Consider the following 21,228-nt stretch of genomic DNA (forward strand, 5'->3'; position numbering starts at 1 on the left):
CGGGTAGGATCATGCCATTCACGATGTTGCCCTTTGTTTTCTTTCTTTTTTGGTCCGTTTGTAAGAAGACTTGGTGGTTCCTGGTAATGGAAATAGGAGAGGAGGTCTCTTTTATAAAAAAGATGTCAAGTCTACATAGTCTAATTTTGAAATGAGATAGAGCACTACTTATACTTTTATCATACCATAGAGGGTAAAAAAGATACACCCATGCATTGTTCAAGACATAACAAAGAAAACAAGTACTTCCTTCGGATGGGAAGTTAAGCCAGAAGTGGGAATTTAGTTCGTCAATTTAACTTGTGAAACATATATAATATGCCAAAAATATGATTAATACTCCATTTGACGACGAATGATTTTTTTTTCCAAAAAGGAGGATAACCCCTAGTCTCTACATAGAGTGATAAACCTTATTTTTTATGACAAACAAAATATTTTTGCGGTGATCAAATCAAAGACCAATAAATCCATGCCACAAATTATATTTTTCATAAGCGAGTACTAGTATTAAGATGGAAAAAGGCTGCACATGCACTGATCACTTTTGCATATATTACTACGAGTAATATCATACATTTATTCCCGGTACAGCTGTATAGGGGCCCAACCGTACTGTAGTAAACGGCACGTACGCGCACATACATAACGGCAAGCAGACAAAGGCCCAGAACAAAACAAAGAGAAAATATCATCAGACAACGTAGTACCGTGAGAAAAGAACGAGACGAGATCACAACCAAACGTACGTCGTCCGTCGAGTGCTCAGAGAGGCTCAGAGCTCAGGCCGCGATGGAGCTGTCCAGCTTGAGCTCATCGGCGGCCTCCAGCCCTGCAGTCACGGTGGTCGTCGGCGCGGTGGCTGCGGCGACGGCGACGGCCGCGCGCGCGGACATGAGGTGCTCGTGCACGCGTGCGGCCATGCCGTCGAGCCCGGCCTGCAGCCGTGCCTCGAGCGCCTCCTTGGGCGTGCCCCGCACGGGCTCGCACTCGAACTCCCACCGCAGCACGCAGCCGCCGGCCGCGGCGGGGACGACGCGGAACGCGGCGAAGAAGGCGCCGAAGCCCATGTTGTTGTCGTTCATCTCGTAGCGGAAGAAGCGGCGGGCCTGGTCGTGCTCGAGGAGCGTCTCGTGCGCCCAGTCGGCGGGCGTCCCGTCGGCGGGCGGGGTGCCCTCGCAGTAGCGGACGCACCCGGGCGCCGCCGCGCCGGAGGACGACGCCAGGCGGCACACCGCCACGCGCGGGTGCCACTTGTGGAACGCCAGGAAGTCCGACAGCAGCGCCCACGCCTCGTCCGCCGTCGCCGCCGGCACCGGGGACACCACCCGGCCCTCCCACTCCCAGGCCTTGCGCTGCGGTGCAGCGGCGGCTTGTCCGGCGGTCGGCACGTCCATGGACGACGGAGCCGCTTGGCAGCTTTTTCGGCGCTGTAGTGTATACGACAGTACGAGGCAAGTAGTGAGTGTGGGCGTATGATGCCTCGCTGTGATGTCCGAGCGCAATTTATAGATGAGCGCGCGCTCGGTTCGGGGTTTTGGGTTATGGCAGCCCGGATCGGCCAAGATAGGTGCACTTGTACGGCTGACACGATGTTTGTGGGGCGGCCACTTCCATTCACTTGGATATGGATTAGATTACTGTCCGTTTCATCGATATTTTTTCTTTTATTTCCAAGTCGAAGACCTGCACCACTGAATTATTACAATGTTTTTTATCCCTTGCTGCAAAAAAAAAAACAAATTCTTAGCCGTTCAAGAAGTAGCGGATAAGTTTTTTTTTATATATATTCTAGCATTCTTTTGTTGCTCCAAAACTAATTTCTTTGTTGTTCTACAGTGCTTCTCGCCCTCCTTCCTTGCGACTAAGGGATCAATAAGCCCGAGGCTAATGAGTTGGAGTTTTAGGTGCGAGTCACCATCTCTAGAATTAATTCTAGAGCTCCTCAAGCTTAAGAGGAAAATGTCGGTTGGAGAATGAAGCAGCGCTTGAAGCAAAGCTCGAATGTGGAGCGGTAACACAACCAACTAAGAATATGAAAGAGATAATCTTCGGGTTGGCATGCAGAAGGGTGAGCTGACAAGGTAACACAATTTTTTTTGTGGGTAACTGTTACGCTCCCACTAGGTAATTTAACTCAATCACAGGCGGAGTACAGAGGAATTGGAGGTTTTTCGATCTAGGGTTCATGGGATACAAGGAAGAAAGGGATCGGGAGTGAGAGCCGCCGCCGCCAGTGTCTCGTTTCTGCCTGCCTCTGTCCGGTCCCCCCGCTAGCTTAAGTAGCTAGGCCGTCCATTCTGGGCCTCCGTACCGCTTGCTGGGCTTGCGGGCTCGTCCGTTCTTCTCTTGGGCCTGACCGCTGGTGTGGGCTGGTGCGGTAGGGGCTGTAGGCTGGGCCGTAACAGTCTCCCCTTCTTGAGAACCAGCTTGTCCCCAAGCTGGAGCTTCTGGATAATGGTGTTGCAGCTCGTCACGGTCCTCCCATGTCGCCAGGGACGCTGGTTGATCAGTCCAGCGGATGAGAACTTGCGGGACTTGGTTCTTGCCACGGCGGTGGAGACGAGTGCCCAGAACTTCCACTGGCTCGGGACTGGATGCTGCTTCAGCTGGTAGCTCCTCCAGCGCGTGTTCTGACGGAGGAAGTGCTCGCCGCAGTTGAGATACATGGAAAACCGGATGAATGCTGCACGAGGCGGGAAGTTGAAGCTTGTAGGCGACTTGGCCGACCCGTTGCACCACCTGAAACGGACCAAAATATTTGAAGGAAAGTTTTTGGTTAGCTCTCGTGGCCAGCGACCGTTGGATGTAGGGTTGGATCTTCAGAAATACCCAATCATCCACCGCGAACACGCGCACTGATCTTTTCTTGTCTGCAGAGTCTTTCATCTGTTGCCGCGCTCGAAGCAGGTGCTGACGAAGCAAGGCCTCCATCTGCGCTCGGTCTTGCAGCCAATCCTCTAGATCCGGTGCAGCACAGGACAGTGGGTCATCGATGCCAAAGAACCTTGGCGCGTGCCCGTACAGAGCCTCGAAAGGGGACGTCCCCAAGGCAGAGTGTGGTGAGGTATTGTACCAGAACTCAGCTAGAGGCAGCCATTGGGACCACTTGGTTGGGCATGCATGGACAAAACACCTCAAGTAAGTCTCCAGACACTGGTTTACTCGCTCTGACTGCCCATCCGTCTGCGGGTGGCGAGCCGTGCTCATGCATAGTTCAGTGTGCGTCAGACGGAACAGCTCCTTCCACATGATGCTTGTGAAGATAGGGTCTCGGTCGGATACAATCGCTGCTGGCAATCCGTGGAGCTTGTAGATGTTGTTGACGAAAGCCCGAGCCACTTGGAATGCAGTGAACGGGTGCGACAATGGAATGAAATGGGCTAGTCGCGAGAACTTGTCTACCACCACTAATATGCTGTTGTATCTAGCTGATTGCGGCAAACCTTCAACAAAATCCATAGTGATGACCTCCCAGGCTTGTGTAGGCACGGGTAAGGGTTCTAGGAGCCCCGGGTACCTGACTCGTTCCGGCTTGGCTTGCTTGCAAATCTGGCAGTCTTCAACGAACAGTCTGACGTGTTGTTTCATCCCTGGCCAAGTGAATAGCCGCCGCACTCGCTTGTATGTGACGTTGAAACCAGAGTGCCCTCCAATCGCACTTGCATGCAAGGCTGACAACACTTGTTTCTGAACAGCCACATTGTTACCTAACCATACCCGTCCATGCTGCTTGATGATACCCGAGTCCAAAGTGAAGCCGTCCTTGTTGGTTGCCCCTGTAGCTAGACGAGCCAGCCACCTTTGTGCCATAGGGTCTTCATTGTAACCCTGCTGAACTGAGTCTAACCAAGCCGGCACCGTTACCGTGATCGATGCAAGATCTCCTTGTGGGGGTCCCGGGCGTCGGGATAAAGCATCTGCCACGCGATTGTCCACACCTCTTTTGTAGACGATGCAGTAGCGCAGGCCGAGGAGCTTGGACATGATCTTTTGCTGCCAAGGTGTCGCCAACCGTTGGTCTTCAAGGTGCACTAAGCTTCGCTGGTCAGTATGGATCAGGAACTCGTCGTTCTGCAAGTACTGCCGCCAATGCTCGACCGCCAAGAGGATCGCCAGCCCTTCCTTCTCATATGTGGACAAGGCGCTGTTACGTGGACCCAAAGCCTTGCTCAAGAAAGCCACCGGGTGTTTGCCTTGTTTCAGGACGGCACCGATGCCTTTGTCCGACGCATCTGTTTCCAGTTCGAATTGGACCTTGAAATCCGGCAGTGCTAACACTGGAGCAGTTATCAGTGCTCTTTTAAGTTCCTGGAAAGCTGTTTCCTCCAACTCAGTCCATCGAAATACTGTGTTCTTCTTGAGCAGGTCTGTTAGTGGGCGGCTGGTGATGCCAAAGTTCCTCACGAACTTGCGATAATACCCCGCAAGACCGAGGAAACCGCGTACCTCCTTGACGGTGGTTGGTGTTGGCCATTTTGCTACTGCAGCAACGTTTTTATGGTCAGTGCGGACTCCATCTCCACTGATTTCATGCCCCAAGTACAGCAGACTTGGCCTGGCAAAGGTGCACTTGCTCATCTTGATCTTCAGCTGGTGCTTGTCGAGTAGCTGGAACACTTCTCTCAGCCGCTCATAGTGTTGCTTCAATGTGGCGCTATGCACTAGGATGTTGTCAATAAAGACCAGTACCCCCTTGCGGTTCACTGGAGCCAACACTATGTTCATTCCTCCTTGGAAAGTCGCCGGTCCCCCCGTGAGGCCGTACGCCAAAACCTTGAACTCAAAGTGGCCATGGTGGGTCTTGAAAGCGGTCTTGTGTTCATCCTCAGGCTTCATACGAATCTGATGATATCCGGCCCGGAGATCTACACTGGTGAACAGCATGGAACCAGCCAGCTCGTCCAGTAGCTCGTCGTTGACAGGCAGGGGGTAGCGGTTCTTAACTGTCACCGCATTGAGTTGTCGGTAGTCCACGCAGAAACGCCAAGACAAATCCTTCTTCTGAACGAGCAGCACTGGTGAAGCAAAGGGGCTGGAGCTGGGCGTGATGATACCTTGGGCAAGCATGTCTGCAACCTATTTCTCAATCTCATCTTTCTGGGCCGGGCTGTATCGATATGGGCGCACGTTGACAGGTTTCGCCCCGGGCAGGAGAGGAATTGTGTGATCGAAAGAGCGCTGTGGTGGTAGTCCTTTAGGTTCCTCAAACAGGTGTCCAAACTCGTTGATCAGGGCCTCAACTTCAGCAGGCACCGGCACTTCGGTGATGATTGGCTCCCCTTGCTCTGCAGCGTACAACTGAACCATGCGCGCGACACCCGAGCGCTGCAACAACTCAGTGAGCTCGTCGCTTGATAGCTGGTGGCACTGGTTGATATTCGCTCGAGCACCTTGGAGGTGGACCGTGTCGCCCTTGTAGTCAAAGTCCATCGTCTTCTCGAGCCAATGCACCTTCATTGGGCTATGTTGTGCAAGCCAGTCGATGCCAAGGATGACGTCGTAGCAACCCAACGGGAGCACCATAAGGTTGGTGTCAAAGGTGACCCCGTGGGTTTGCCATGGGCACGCCGACAGCTCCTGGTCGCATCGCATGACGCCTCCGTTGGCCACGCGCACTGTCAGAGGATGCTTGGCCTTGACCACGCCTTGCAGTTGTGTGGCGAGCGACTCACAGATGAAACTGTGGGACGAGCCAGAGTCGACGAGCATCAAAACCTCGCGCCCTTGCACCGAGCCATGGAGACGCATGGTGGTGGGGGATTCCCCTCCGTCGAGTGCCTCCTTGGAGATGACGCAGCAGCCACGCTCCGATCGCTGACTGTGTCGTCACGCGCGCTTGGTTCACTGATGTCCACCGATTCGCTGTGCATCATGGCGAGAAGCTCCTCAACCACGTGCAGCTGGATGGTCGGCCCACAGCGATGATCGCGCCCCCAGCGCTCGCCACCGGTGAAACAGAGCCCGCGGGCGCGTCGGTACGCACGGAGGGCTGCAATCTTGTCTTCTGTTGGTTGAGGGTGCGCCGCTTCCAGTGCGCGATGATCCGCGCTGCGCCCCTCCATTGGTAGCGCTGACTTGGTCGGCGCAGCTGCTGGTGGCGGTGGCAGAGGAAGGGTTGTGCGTGGCACTCCTCGGAACGTAGCCGATGCCGAGTGCCGACGATCCTCCCTCCTATCTTCTTTGCGCATAGCTTCCAGCACTTCCTCCTGTAAACAAGCAAGATCGACGGCAGTATCGAGAGTCTTGGGTCGATGTAAAACTACAACAGCACGTATATCTTTCTGTAACCCATCAATAAAATGCGTAATGAAATAAGATGGCTCCCACGATTCATGATGGGCCACTAAATTGTGCATGAGCTGGGTGAACTTCTCTGCATATTCAGTCACGGAACCACTCTGCTGCAGACGATTGAATTGTCGCAACAGAGACTGGAATTCCTCTCTCCCAAACTGTGCACACACTGCCTCTGCAAATGCACCCCAATCTGTATAGATAAGGTGCGCCCTGGTGGACTGCAACCAAGACAGTGCCCCATCAATGAAATACATCGCGGCACAACTCACCCAAGTGTCAGGACTAAGTGTACAGACTCTGAAATACGCCTCACACTTCAGACGCCATGCTCGTGGACCATCGTCATCGAACAGAGGAAATTCAAAACATGGGGGAGGTGGAAATCGGCTGAATCCGAACTGACGCTCTCCCATAAATGAACTCTCTGCAGCAAAAGGGTGGAAATCGGCCATACCCGTGACCGGAGGTGCCCGCGGGGTCCGTTCCCCCGGCGACAACCCCCGGTGATCTTAAGTCCTGCTATGGCCAACGGGCCCGTGGACGTCACCACTGCGAGGCAAGAGGTGCTCGCTGGGTTGAGGAAGACGCGCGTCCGCGATCGGGGAAGGCTTGAGCGGCGGTGCGGTTGTCGACGGAAGGAGTGGAGGCAGATCCGTGAGACGAATCGGATGCGCCAGCTCCGTAGCCGCCGCTGGTGCCGGATCAAGCACCGGCGCGGTTTCTGGCCGCACCTCCTTGAGCAGCTGTCGCAGTTCGCCCACCTCCGAACGCAGGTCCTCTACCGAGCGCTCGACGGCTGGTCGCCACCCCTGGAGCTCGAGGACGATGGGGTGGATCTTGCCGATCTGGGACGATATGCCGCTGATCGCCGCCGTCAGATCGGCCAAGGCCTTGTTGGTCTCCTCCATGGCGGTGGTCTTGCCACGACGGGTTTGGATGATCGAAGGAAATCGACCGGCCAGGGTTGAGGTGGTGGGTGGAAAGGCTGCTGATACCAAATGTTATGCTCCCACTAGGTAATTTAACTCAATCGCAGGCGGAGTACAGAGGAATTGGAGGTTTTTCGATCTAGGGTTCATGGGATATAAGGAAGAAAGGGATCGGGAGTGAGAGCCGCCGCCGCCAGTGTCTTGTTTCTGCCTGCCTCTGTCCGGTCCCCCCTCCCCCCGCTAGCTTAAGTAGCTAGGTCGTCCATTCTGGGCCTTCGTACCACTTGCTGGGCTTGCGGGCTCGTCCGTTCTTCTCTTGGGCCTGACCGCCGGTGTGGGCTGGTGCGGTAGGGGCTGTAGGCTGGGCCGTAACAGTAACACTACATTTTGTTTGAAAAACACGCAACCAGAATCCACATCCAGCCCCCCCACACACACCCACCTCCTCTCCCGTGCAAAAACACATTGCAGCAAAAGGTGGCTGATGGTGTCATCAGACTGGCAGCACACGGGAAAACCGCTTGGTGAGGCAAGTCGTGTTTGCCAAACTGTCCTAATTCCAGGACCAGCCACGCAACACTAGCCAGACGAAGAACTTGAACTTAAGGGGTGCCCATGATTTCCATACCAGATGCTCCCATCCGCAGTCGACGCAACCAGCAAAAGTGATGAGATAGGTGTCTTTGTAGTGTGCTCCTCAGAGACAGTCCAGTTCTAGATCCACTTGTCCGAGCCCTCGAGAAGCTCCTCACCCAAGATCAAACGTTGGATATCCAAGAATTGCACAATGGCATCAATCAAAAGGGATCCGCGAAGATCACTAGTTCAAGAGTTGTTGGCTATGTTGTCCCACACCGTACACTGCGCCCCCAAGGTGCTAGTGTGACCAGAGGACACAAATGAGGGGTAAGTTGTTGGAGGGAGACACCAACGATCATTGATCCTGCCAAAGAGAGAGGAAGCACCATTCTGACCTCGATGGTGGTCGATACCCTGAAGATGGCCGTCTCCTCATTGGAAGCCTGGATATCTAGCCCGGACCACAGGAGAAGGATGGATATTAGTGATCTAGAGCCAGTTTGAGTGTAGGGCTTCATTGAGAGCTTTGACATTGTAGAGACCAGGCGATTTCAGATGGACAGGAGTGCACATGTTTTCCCATGCCACCAAGCATTGACCCCCTTTCACACAGTCCGAGCCCGACCAAAGAAAGCTGCGTTGGGTCTTGTCTGTCGCCTTCACAAACCATTATTTGATTCAGCAAAATACAATTGTGGGAATCAAAGGTGGAGGCGTACTATGGGCGTGAAAAGGGGATTAAGGTAAAAAAAATCAAACAATTATTTGCATGTTCCTTTTGTTTTATCTCATTGCATCTTGTATTTTCTTGATCTTGATAAAACAGTCATAATTTTTGACCATTAACAATTTTAGTCTATATCTAAAAAAATACTTTATAGGAAGAAAATCAATTTAGTGTGCCATGGTAGTTACTCCATTTCTATTTTCCAGGTCTTGATCTATGTCTATTACACGACCCTAGGCTTCTTTTGCAACATGATCATCCCACTGTGTGTCGCATTATGCTTCATTGTTTGCTTTCTTGCAAGGACTTCAATGAAGTCGGGGCAACCGGTGTGGTCTGATTGATCGCGCCAAGCAGGACGGTCAGATTGCAGGAGTTATGCCACATCTTATGGATGGTGGCCTCTCTGTTCTGCAATATGTCAGTGATAAAAGTCTTTATGGAACATTACCTTGATAAGGTTCGAAACATGGAACTCTTGGTTTCAATGTTTGAGCAAATGTGGTTCTTAAAACTAACTTCCATAAAAGCAAATTATTCTGCTTTGGAAAAGTCGGTGAGGCAGCGGCTGATTATGCTGACATGTTTGGTTGTGCGCAAGGTCATTTCCCCATTAAATTTTTGTTAATTTTTGTTAATTTCTTTTAGGTGGGGACTTGATTGACCCCGTCTTATGTCATGGAAAAATGTTGTATATCGAGTGGATTTGATTAACCTAACACAAGAACAAGATACATTTTGCTTAAATCTCACTATATCTGGGGTCCTTAACAGTGGAATCTATGTACAGTGTGCTCATGTATTCAGATGTCCCAGTGGATAACAACAAGAAATTTTGAAAATCAAATATTCCACTAAAAGTAAAAAAAAAACTTCATGTGATATCTTTGGAGGAGAGTTGTGCTAACCAAAAACGACCTCACCGTCGCAATTGGCAAGGAAGCAAGATGTGTAACTTTTGTACTCACGATGAGACATTCAAACATCTCTTTTACTCGTGCAAGTTTGCGTGTTCTACGTGGTCATTCATCCAAAATGCGTCCAATTTGTATCTGCCCGTAAGTGTTGCCAACATTTTTTTCATCGGTTGGATGGTATTTCATATAGGTACATAACGCTAATAAAGATGGTAGTGTATGCCTTATTATGACCTTTGGTTATGTAGAAATGATTTTGGTTTTAATGGCAAAAGCTATGCTCCTTTAGGTTATATTTCCCTGCACACACTTACTTCATACGTGGTCTATGCTACATCAAATGGTGTACCAACCACTGTTCAAGATGATGTATACGTGATTGGAGCAGGTGGATATTCGGACCGCTCCATTGCCTATTTCGACATATGCAAAGTATCAGTCCCATATGACTATACCATTGTTGTTATGTTGGTTTTTAATACATTTTGTTAGATTGTTGATTTTTTTAGTGTGACCATAACTAACATTTTTTAAACATAGTACAGGCACACGCGCTCATACATACGCACATATACTTGCCCATATAAACGCATGCACGCACACTCTACCTCTATGAGCACATCTAAAAGAATGAACCGGCAAGTCGTCTTGACATTGACAAGTCATCACAGACGTTTTTGTAATCGAAATGAACGTCTCCTTCCATTGAACGCACATCGCCGATCAAGCAAGCATTGAAAGCACCAGGAAGAACTAAACATCTAAATCACAAGATCCAGGAGAAGAGAAAAGGCTAAGATGGGATGATCTCAAGACCAAGGTATTACTTGATCCTTCACTCTGAGTGGCTCAAGTTTGAGCTATATGATCATGTCGACCCTATCACTATGGTGTGGTGCCTTTCATACGGAGGCGAGGAGTAGGATCCCTCTTTGGCGTTATAGAGGGGATGTGTTGTATTTCTTCAACCATGTGTTTCAATCTTGATCAAGTCTTGTGGTGGTAGGCTGATCCTTGTAGCGCTTCCTCTGGTGATTGTCTTTGGTGCCAGGATGTAGATGTCTTCATGGTTACTAACAATGCTCTCATGTCCTTTACCTTTGTGCTTGTAATGTGTTGCTTCCAGCCAGCCCCCCTTTGCCGCCCGGGCATTGTGGCGTGTCGTTTTTTATAACTCCTGACCAATTGATAGCTTTGTTAATTCAAATGTGACCCTCTTGAGCTTCTATTGTAAAAATAATTAAGGTAGAAAAATACAACCAACCCGATTATTTGCAAGTTCCTTTTGTTTCATTTCGGTGCATCTAGTCTTTTTTGCTCTCGATAAAAACATTCCTAATTTCTGACCATTAACAATTTTAGTCCACATCTGAATATTCCTTTTCTTGGCAGAAATTGTTGGAATTTTGCTAGTAGGCCTTTGGCCCAAAGCCCAACTAAAATTCTGAAATTCTCTTGGCCCATTCATGCACACATGTGAGTGGAGTGAGTGAGGCTAAAGTTTAGTCCCACCTAATAAGTTGAGAGAGAGTTGCACCTCTTTATAAGGTGAGCTCTTCTACCACATGTATGAGCATGAGAAGAGGAGACCTAGACGCGCGCTCCTCCTCCTCGCTCGCCTCGCCACGCCACGCCTCGTCACGACGTGCCGCGGGTTGCGGGATTGAGCCGAGCCGAGGACAAACTATGCACGTTGTCTATATTTTTGCTGCTCGGGAAAATTACTGAATCGTTTCCGATTCTTTTGGATCGTGACAACTCGGACGTGGGGTTTACTCCGACGACCTGCCCGGCCCGCACTATATAGTCAGGCAGACGTCTACCCTAGCCGCCGCTGCCGCTTCGTATGGTTTCTCACCACCGTTCCAGATCATTGCGCTGCCAAGCAAGTCTTCTCCATCCCTCCTTTCGGTATGCACCAAGAGAAGGGACAGCAGGCCTCCGAAACCCCGCCTCTCGTGATCCTGTACGGGAGAGGGGCAATTAGGTTTTTGGGGAGCGCACTCGCGCGATTGCTGACAGCGACGACTTTTTCCCCGACCTCGGCAACCTCATCCTCGACGACATGGGCGACAACGTCATCGCCGGCGGTGCTGCTCCCGCTGCACCGTATGTGATTCTATCCTTCCTGTTCGAGATCGTGGTAGAATTCATGTTTCTAGTATGTGCCCTAGATGTGATCATCTGCTATTCTAGTTCGCATGATTAGTTTAATCTCTGCTACTGTAGTCATGATTTATCTTCTGTTTATTCGGATTAAATCTCGTAGTAATTTGCTCATATTTCCAACAATCCAAAAACCTGAATATAGGCAATTTACTCCAAGTGGTTTTGCTGCGCATTTGAAGCTGCCTGCCTTTAAGGGGGCGCAATATAAGAGGTGGCGCACGAGAGCAGTCTACTGGTTTCAGACCATGGGCTGCTATGACGCCACCAAGGGCAAGCCTGAGGGCGATCTCAATCCAGCACAGCTGGAAGCTTTTGAGAAGATCGATACCCTCTTTAAAGGCGCTCTTCTGAGTGTTCTTGATGACTCCATTGTGGATTCGTATATGTCGTTTGACAACGGCAAGGACATGTGGGCTGCGCTCGAGGCCAAGTTTGGTGCCTCGAACGCCGGCAGCGAGTTGTACGTCATGGAGCAATTCTATGACTACAAGATGACTGATGAGCGCCCTGTTGTACAGCAGGCTCATGAGATACAGTCGCTCGCAAAAGAACTTGAGTACTTCAAGTGTGTGTTGCCGGACAAATTTGTTGCTGGAGGCATCATTGCCAAGCTTCCACCTTCGTGGAACAATTTTGCTACTTCCCTGAAACACAAGAGACAGGAGTTTTCCGTTGCGGATCTCATTGGTACTCTTGATGTTGAAGAGAAGGCGAGAGCAAAGTACACACGTGCTCGAGTTGCTGAGGGAGGTTCTAGTGCCCACATGGTACAGAAGAAGAACTTCCAGCCCAACAAGTTCAAAAACAACAAGAACAAAACTCAGGGCAAAGGCAAGTTTGATACAAAGAACAAGCCATCACATTCTACCAACTTCAAGAAGAATTCTCATAAGAAGGGGAAGGGACTTTGCCATGTCTGTGGTGATCCTAATCACTGGGCTCCGAAGTGTCCAAACCGCTTTGAGGAGCGCGAACATGAGAAGAGCGGCAAGTCCGCTAATGTTGTCATCGGTGATACTGATATGAAGGAATCAGGGTACGGCATTTTTCCTACCATCCTTTTAGTATTTCAATCCCCTGATTGGTTAATTGACACCGGTGCCAATGTACATGTTTGTGCTGACGCCTCCATGTTTTCTTCTTACCAGGCAACATGGACTTCACCCGTGCTGATGGGGAACGGGTCACATGCCATCGTTCGAGGTGTTGGTACAGTCGATCTAAAGTTTACTTCGGGGAAGACCGTGCGTCTGAAGAACGTTCATCATGTGCCGTCCATCAATAAAAATCTCATTAGCGGTTCCCGTTTATGCCGAGATGGTTTTAAGTTGGTTTTCGAATCCAACAAAGTTGTAATTTTTAAGTATGGACAATTTGTTGGAAAAGGCTATGAGAGCGGAGGCTTATTCCGCCTATCTTTGTCAGATATTTGCACTAAAGTTATTAATAATGTTTGCTACAATAATGAGTCTGATATTTGGCATTCACGACTTTGTCATATTAACTTTGGTTGCATGACGCGGCTAGCCAATATGAATTTAATTCCGAAAATCTCTACTGTCACAGGCTCCAAGTGCCAAGTATGTGTGCAAGCTAAGCAACCTCGTAAGTCCCATAAGACTGCAGAGGCAAGAGACTTGGCGCCACTAGAGCTTATACATTCTGATCTTTGTGAGATGAATGGCGTGTTGACAAAAGGTGGAAAGAGATACTTCATGACATTGATTGGTGACTCCACTAGATATTGTTATGTGCATCTTCTGAAATCAAAAGATGAGGATTTAACTTTCTTCAAAAACTATAAAGTTGAGGCAGAGAACCAACTTGATCGAAAAATTAAACGGCTTAGGTCCGATCATGGTGGAGAGTATTTTTCCAGTGAATTTGATCTATTTTGTGCAGAACATGTTATAATCCATGAGAGGACGCCTCCCTACTCACCTCAGTCAAATGGGGTAGCCAAAAGAAAGAACGGAACTCTAACTGATATGGTTAACACCATGTTAGACACATCGGGTCTTTCCAAGGAATGGTGGGGGGAGGCGCTAATGACTGCGTGTCATGTCCTAAACCGAGTTCCCACAAAGCATAAGACCATGACTCCATTTGAGGAATGGGAAAGGAAAATATTGAAACTCTCTTACCTACGTATTTGGGGTTGTTTGGCGAAAGTCAATATACCAATTCCCAAGAAGCGCAAGCTTGGACCAAAAACCGTGGATTGTGTTCTTCTGGGCTATGCTTTTCATAGCATTGGCTTTAGATTTTTGATAATAAAATCTGAGGTATCCGACATGCATGTTGGTACGATTATGGAGTCAAATGATGCAACTTTCTTTGAGGACATATTTCCAATGAAGGTTATGTCGAGTTCATCAAATCAGGAGATACCTACTCCATCTAGTGAGGAATTCGCTGTAATTCCTGAACCCACCATTGCGATGGAACACGTTGAGAATCCTGTTGAGGGTGACAATGGAACTCATGTGAGGAGTAAGAGACAGAGGACTGCAAAGTCTTTTGGTGATGATTTCATTGTGTACCTTGTGGATGACACACCCAGGACTATTTCAGAAGCCTATGCATCTCCTGATGCTGACTACTGGAAGGAAGCTGTTCGTACCGAGATGGATTCCATCTTAGCTAACGGTACCTAGGAGATCACTGGCCATCCTTATGGGTGCAAACCTGTAGGATGTAAGTGGGTGTTCAAGAAGAAGCTTAGACCTGATGGTACGATTGAAAAGTAAAAGGCACGGCTTGTGGCCAAGGGTTATACCCAGAAAGAAGGTGAAGACTTCTTTGATACTTACTCACCCATGGCTAGACTGGCCACAATTCGGGTGCTACTATCACTGGCTGCCTCACATGGTCTTCTCATTCATCAAATGGACGTTAAGACAGCTTTCCTCAATGGAGAGTTGAAGGAGGAAGTTTACATGGACCAGCCAGATGGTTTTGTAGTACCTGGTCAGGAAGGAAAGGTGTGCAAGTTATTAAAGTCTTTATATGGCCTTAAACAAGCTCCTAAGAAGTGGCATGAGAAGTTCGAAAGAACATTAACTACTGTCGGCTTTGTAGTAAACGATGGTGACAAGTGCGTGTACTATCGTTATGGTGGGGGCGAAGGAGTTATTCTTTGTCTATATGTCGATAACATACTTGTTGGGGAACGTAGTAATTTCAAAAAAAGTCCTACGCACACGCAAGATCATGGTGATGCATAGCAACGAGAGGGGAGAGTGTATCTACGTACCCTCGTAGACCGAAAGCGGAAGCGTTATGACAACACGGTTGATGTAGTCGTACGTCTTCACGATCCGACTGATCCAAGTACCGAACGCACGGCACCTCCGAGTTCAGCACACGTTCAGCTCGATGACGTCCCACGAACTCCGATCCACCAGAGCTTTGCGGGAGAGTTCCGTCAGCACGATGGCGTGATGATGGTGTTGATGATGCTACCGACGCAGGGCTTCTCCTAAGGACTGCTACGATATTACCGAGGTGGAATATGGTGGAGGGGGGCACGGCACACGGCTAAGAGATCAATGATCAATTGTTGTGTCTCCAAGGGGTGCCCCCTCCCCGTATATAAAGGAGTGGAGGAGGGGGAGGGCCGGCCCTCTCTATGGCGCGCCCTAGGGGAGTCCTACTCCCATCGGGAGTAGGATTCCCCCTTTCCTAGTAGAACTAGGAGCCCTTCCAAGTAGTAGGAGTAGGAGAGAAGGAAAGGGAAACGAAAAGAGAAGGAAGGAGGGGGCGCCGCCCCTCCCCTATTACAATTCGGACTGAGCCTTGGGGGGCACGCAGCCTCCCCTCTCTCTTTCCCCTAAAGCCCAATAAGGCCCATATACTCCCCGGCGAATTCCCGTAACTCCACGGTACTCCGAAAAATACCCGAATCACTCGGAACCTTTCCGATGTCCGAATATAGTCGTCCAATATATCTATCTTTACGTCTCGACCATTTCGAGACTCCTCGTCATGTCCCCGATCTCATCTGGGACTCCGAACTACCTTCGGTACATCAAAACACATAAACTCATAATACAAATCATCACCGAACGTTAAGCGTGCGGACCCTACGGGTTCGAGAACTATGTAGACATGACCGAGACACGTTTCCGGTCAATAACCAATAGCGGAACCTGGATGCTCATATTGGTTCCCACATATTCTACGAAGATCTTTATCGGTCAAACCGCATAACAACATACGTTGTTCCCTTTGTCATCCATATGTTACTTGCCAGAGATTCGATCGTCGGTATCTCAATACCTAGTTCAATCTCGTTACCGGCAAGTCTCTTCACTTGTTCCGTAATACATCATCCCGCAACTAACTCATTAGTTACAATGCTTGCAAGGCTTATGGTGATGTGCATTACCGAGTGGGTCCAGAGATACCTCTCCGACAATCGGAGTGACAAATCCTAATCTCGAAGTACGCCAACCCAACAAGTACCTTCGGAGATACCTGTAGATCACCTTTATAATCACCCAGTTACGTTGTGACGTTTGGTAGCACAAAAAGTGTTCCTCCGGTAAACGGGAGTTGCATAATCTCATAGTCATTGGAGCATGTATAAGTCATGAAGAAAGCAATAGCAACATACTAAACGATCAAGTGCTAAGCTAACGGAATGGGTCAAGTCAATCACATCATTCTCCTAATGATGTGATCCCGTTAATCAAATGAGAACTCATGTCTATGGCTAGGAAACTTAACCATCTTTGATTAACGAGCTAGTCAAGTAGAGGCATACCAGTGACACTATGTTTGTCTATGTATTCACACATGTATCATGTTTCCGGTTAATACAATTCTAGCATGAATAATAAACATTTATCGTGATATAATGAAATAAATAATAACTTTATTATTGCCTCTAGGGCATATTTCCTTCAGTCTCCCACTTGCACTAGAGTCAATAATCTAGCTCACATTGCCATGTGATTTAACACCAATAGTTCAAATCACCATGTGATTAACACCCATAGTTCACATCGTCATGTGACCAACACCCAAAGGGTTTACTAGAGTCAATAATCTAGTTTACATTGCTATGTGATTAACACCCAAAGAGTACTAAGGTGTGATCATGTTTTGCTTGTGAGAGAAGTTTAGTCAACGGGTCTGCCACATTCAGATCCGTATGTATTTTGCAAATTTCTATGTCAACAATGCTCTGCACAGAGCTACTCTACCTAATTGCTCCCACTTTCAATATGTATCCAGATTGAGACTTAGAATCATCTGGATCAGTGTCAAAACTTGAATCGACGTAACCCTTTACGACGAACCTTTTGTCACCTCCATAATCGAGAAACATATCCTTATTCCACTAAGGATAATTTTGACCAATGTCCAGTGATCTACTCTTAGATCACTATTGTACTCCCTTGCCAAACTCAGGGCAGGGTATACAATAGGTCTGGTACATAGCATGGCATACTTTATAGAACCTATGGCTGAGGCATAGGGAATAACTTTCATTCTCTTTCTATCTTCTGCGGCGGTCGGGCTTTGAGTCTTACTCAATTTCATACCTTGTAACACAGGCAAGAACTCCTTTCTTTGACTGTTCCATTTTGAACTACTTCAAAATCTTGTCAAGGTATGTACTCATTAAAAAAAAACTTATCAAGCGTCTTGATCTATCTATATAGATCTTGATGCTCAATATGTAAGCAGCTTCATCGAGGTCTTTATTTGAAAAAACTCCTTTCAAAAACTCCTTTTATGCTTTCCAGAAAATTCTACATTATTTCCGATCAACAATATGTCATTCACATATATTTATCGGAAATGCTGTAGTGCTCCCAGTCACTTTCTTGTAAATACAGGCTTCACCGCAAGTCTGTATAAAACTATATGCTTTGATCAACTCATCAAAGTGTATATTCCAACTCCGAGATGCTTGCACCAGTCCATAGATGGATCGCTGGAGCTTGCACACTTTGTTAGCATCCTTTGGATCGATTAAACCTTTAGGTTGCATCATATACAACTCTTCTTCCAGAAATCCATTCAGGAATGCAGTCTTTACATCCATTTGCCAGATCTCATAAAATGTGGCAATTTGCTAACTTGATTCGGACAGACTTAAGCATCGCTATGAGTGAGAAGGTCTCATCGTAGTCAACTCCTTGAACTTTGTCAAAACCCTTTTTGACAAGTCTAGCTTTGTAGATAGTAACACTACTATCAGCGTCCGTCTTCCTCTTGAAGATCCATTTATTTTCTATGCCTTGCCGATCATCGGGCAAGTCAACCAAAGTCCACACTTTGTTCTCATACATGGATCCCATCTCAGATTTCATGGCCTCAAGCCATTTTGCGGAATCTGGGCTCATCATCGCTTCCTCATAGTTCGTAGGTTCGTCATGGTCAAGTAACATGATCTCCAGAACAGGATTACCGTACCACTCTGGTGCGGATCTCACTCTGGTTGACCTACGAGGTTTGGTAGTAACTTGATCTGAAGTTACATGATCATCATCATTAACTTCCTCACTAATTGATGTAGGAGTCACAAGAACTTATTTCTATGATGAGCTACTTTCCAATTCGAGAGAAGGTACAATTACCTCATCAAGTTCTACTTTCCTCCTGATGAGGACATGTACCTAGGGTAGGGTCGCAGGCCTGACCTAAATACCCTCCCCAAGGACATCACTCTAAAGCCAGAAGCATTCGAGGGGTACCATCACCCACTCGACTAGAAACATTTCCACTTGGAGGAATCGAGATCACTCGACCGTAACAAGAAACACTCGACGGACAGAAGACCTAAAGTCACTCTACACAGCAATGGTCAAGCATTAACTCCTAGACTTAATAGCCATTTATAACACTTTATTACGGACGTTACTAGTAACGCCCCCCTCTTGATGTACCTTAAATCCCTTGTAACGTGGGCTGGCCGGGGTCCTGGCGCACTCTATATAAGCCACCCCCTCCACATGCACAAGGGTTCGCACCCCCTGTAACACACACGCATATAATCCAGTCGACTGCCTCCGGGCTCCGAGACGTAGGGCTGTTACTTCCTCCGAGAAGGGCCTGAACTCGTAAAACTCGTGTGTACAGCTTCTCCATAGCTAGGATCTTGCCTCTACATCCCTACCCCCCATTCTACTGCCAGACTTAGAACCACGATAGTTGGCGCCCACCGTGGGGCTGGTGTCTTAGCGACTTGTTGGAGAAGTTGCAATTTTTCCGATCCCCATCAGCATGGTTTCAGGCGGAGGATTGGCCGAGGGCCGCGAGATCCATCTCGGCGCGCTCGTGTTCGTCGCCGACGACTCCGCTTGGCTCCAAGATGCTCCACTCGACGTTGAGGCACTCCCCGTCCGCGGGGCAACGCACTTTTGCGCGTGCGTTCGCGGTGTCCTCCTGCGGTAGCCGTCGACCCGGTATCGGTCGGCTCCGGTGGCGTCTTCACTCCCTGCTGCCCGCCGGCACAAGCGTTCCGGTCGGTCGAGGCTCCAGCGGTCAGTGAGGCACGCGGTGGCTTGCCCGTCGGCCACCCCCCAAGTCGCGGCAATCAAGCCCGACGAAACTCTCTACGGCCTGTTCGACCTGTCGACTGGCTCCGTTGAGACCGCATCCAAGTGCGATAGCAGTGACCCCACGGCGGGAGTCCTGATGGTCAACGGACCGCGCGGTCCTCCTGGCTTCCCCCGCGACGACGGTGGTGATGGCGGAGGCGATCCGTCGCGTGTCCACGAGGAGTACCGCCCCGAGCCCCTCTCTTCGCAGCAGTGGGAAGAGCTTCGCCGTCGTAATATGGATACACTTCACACTCCTATCGTTGGGGAAACCCCCGAGGCCCGGGCCTTGGAGGAGGTGCGCCTGGCCAATTTGTCTGAGCACACTCGACTGGAGAATCTCCAGCACGCACTCGACGAGCGTGCTCGGCAGCGAGTTCCTGAATCCAGTCGACGACAACTTTTTCCGCCTCCAACCCAGGTATATCGAACTCCGATCCAGAATCTCACAGTTGCTGCCCGAATAGCAAAGTCGATTCAGCCTTCCCAGTCGGAGGCTGGTAGGGGTTTGATGCAGATCCGGGCTTTGCTCCGGGCGGCGGGGGAGCAGAACACAGCAGTGTCACAGTCTCAGAATAGGATTCATAGTAGATCTGTAATGGCAGACACAGTTCAGTCGGCTCACAGCCCAAGATCACCTCCAAGGCGTGAGGGACGTGAAGATTGACAGGATCAGTACAGAAACTGTGAGCAGTATGATCGTCGTCGAGTACCCACTCCTCCCCCAAGGAGTGGGTCATACGCGCCTCGGCAACACGATGACAGGCGCCCTCACAGTGGTGGGCGAAGGATTCCAGTCGACCCCCGGGAGCCAGGCTTTGACGCGAGATCCATTCTTGTTCAAGGTCTGGTTGACAGGAACAGAGCACACAGAGATGGCCACGATAGAGATTACCCGACCGGCAGCAGGGTGCATGTTTTAGGTCCCAAGTGTTTCAGCAGAGCCATCAGAGCAGCAGTGATTCCTCCCAACTTCAGGTTGGCGACTGGACTCAGCAAGTTTACTGGTGAGTCCAAGCCTGACACTTGGCTTGAGGACTACCGAGTGGCTGTGCAGATTGGTGGTGGCAATGATGAAGTGGCCATGAAGCACCTTCCTCTGATGTTAGAGGGCTCGGCCAGAGCGTGGTTGAATCAGTTAGCACCTAGCAGTATTTATAGCTGGGAAGAGCTTGCCCGAGTGTTTGTCAGAACATTTGAAGGTACATGCAAACGGCCAGCAGGGCTAACAGAGCTACAGTCTTGTGTGCAGAAGTCGAATGAAACTTTGAGAGATTATATCCAGAGATGGATCACGTTGCACCACACGGTGGAGAATGTGTCTGATCACCAAGCAGTTTGTGCCTTCGAGGAAGGCGTCAAGTATTGAGAATTGAATCTGAAGTTCGGTCGGACCGGAGATATGTCTCTGAGTCGAATGATGGAAATTGCCACCAAGTATGCTAATGGTGAAGAGGAGGATCGGCTCCGGAGTGGCAAGCACAAAAACAGTCGCCCACGAAACCGGGGGAGGGAACTCCAGTCGGAAGAAGAAGCGCAAAGCCGAGCCAGCTGCTCCCGGAGAAGCCTTAGCCGTGACTCAAGGAAAGTTCAAGGGGAAGCCCAAAGGGCCATGGAACCCCAAGAAAGTAAAAGATCAAGATGGAAATGATGTGTTGGATTTACCATGCCACATTCACACCAAAAAGGATGAGGAGGGTAATCTCATTTATCCGAAACATACCACTCGACAATGTCGGCTCCTAATCCAACAGTTCCGAGAGAAACAGCCCAAAGAGAAGGAGAAAGAATCGGACAAAGTTGAGGATAAGGAAGAGGACGATGATGGTTACCCCCACGTCAATTCCACTCTGATGATTTTTGCTGATGTTGAGAGCAAGAGTCGACTGAAAGTCATCAACAGAGAAGTGAACATGGTCGCTCCGGCGACGCCCAGTTATTTGAAGTGGTCCCAGACTGCCATTACATTCAACCAGTCTGATCACCCGACACACATAGCCACCCCTGGGAGGCAAGCGTTGGTGGTCGACCCAGTCGTCGAAGGCACTCGG

The 21,228-nt window shown here is 49.3% G+C and overlaps 1 protein-coding gene across 1 annotated transcript; it reads right to left on the bottom strand.

Annotated features, from left to right (window-relative positions):
• Positions 1-533: 533 nt before the first annotated feature.
• On the bottom strand, positions 534-1,493 carry LOC123074273 (lachrymatory-factor synthase). The gene has a single exon (XM_044497162.1). It carries the CDS (start codon positions 1,395-1,397, stop codon positions 783-785), a length of 615 nt encoding a protein of 204 aa, XP_044353097.1. The 5' UTR covers positions 1,398-1,493; the 3' UTR covers positions 534-782.
• Positions 1,494-21,228: the final 19,735 nt, after the last annotated feature.

The sequence above is a fragment of the Triticum aestivum genome, chromosome 3D, assembly GCF_018294505.1.
Source record: "Triticum aestivum cultivar Chinese Spring chromosome 3D, IWGSC CS RefSeq v2.1, whole genome shotgun sequence".
In the NCBI taxonomy this organism is placed as follows: Eukaryota; Viridiplantae; Streptophyta; class Magnoliopsida; order Poales; family Poaceae; genus Triticum; species Triticum aestivum.

Coding starts and splice junctions, on each gene's coding strand:
- LOC123074273 (XM_044497162.1), bottom strand. CDS start 1,397: ATGGACGTGCCGACCGCCGGACAAGCCGCCGCTGCACCGCAGCGCAAG.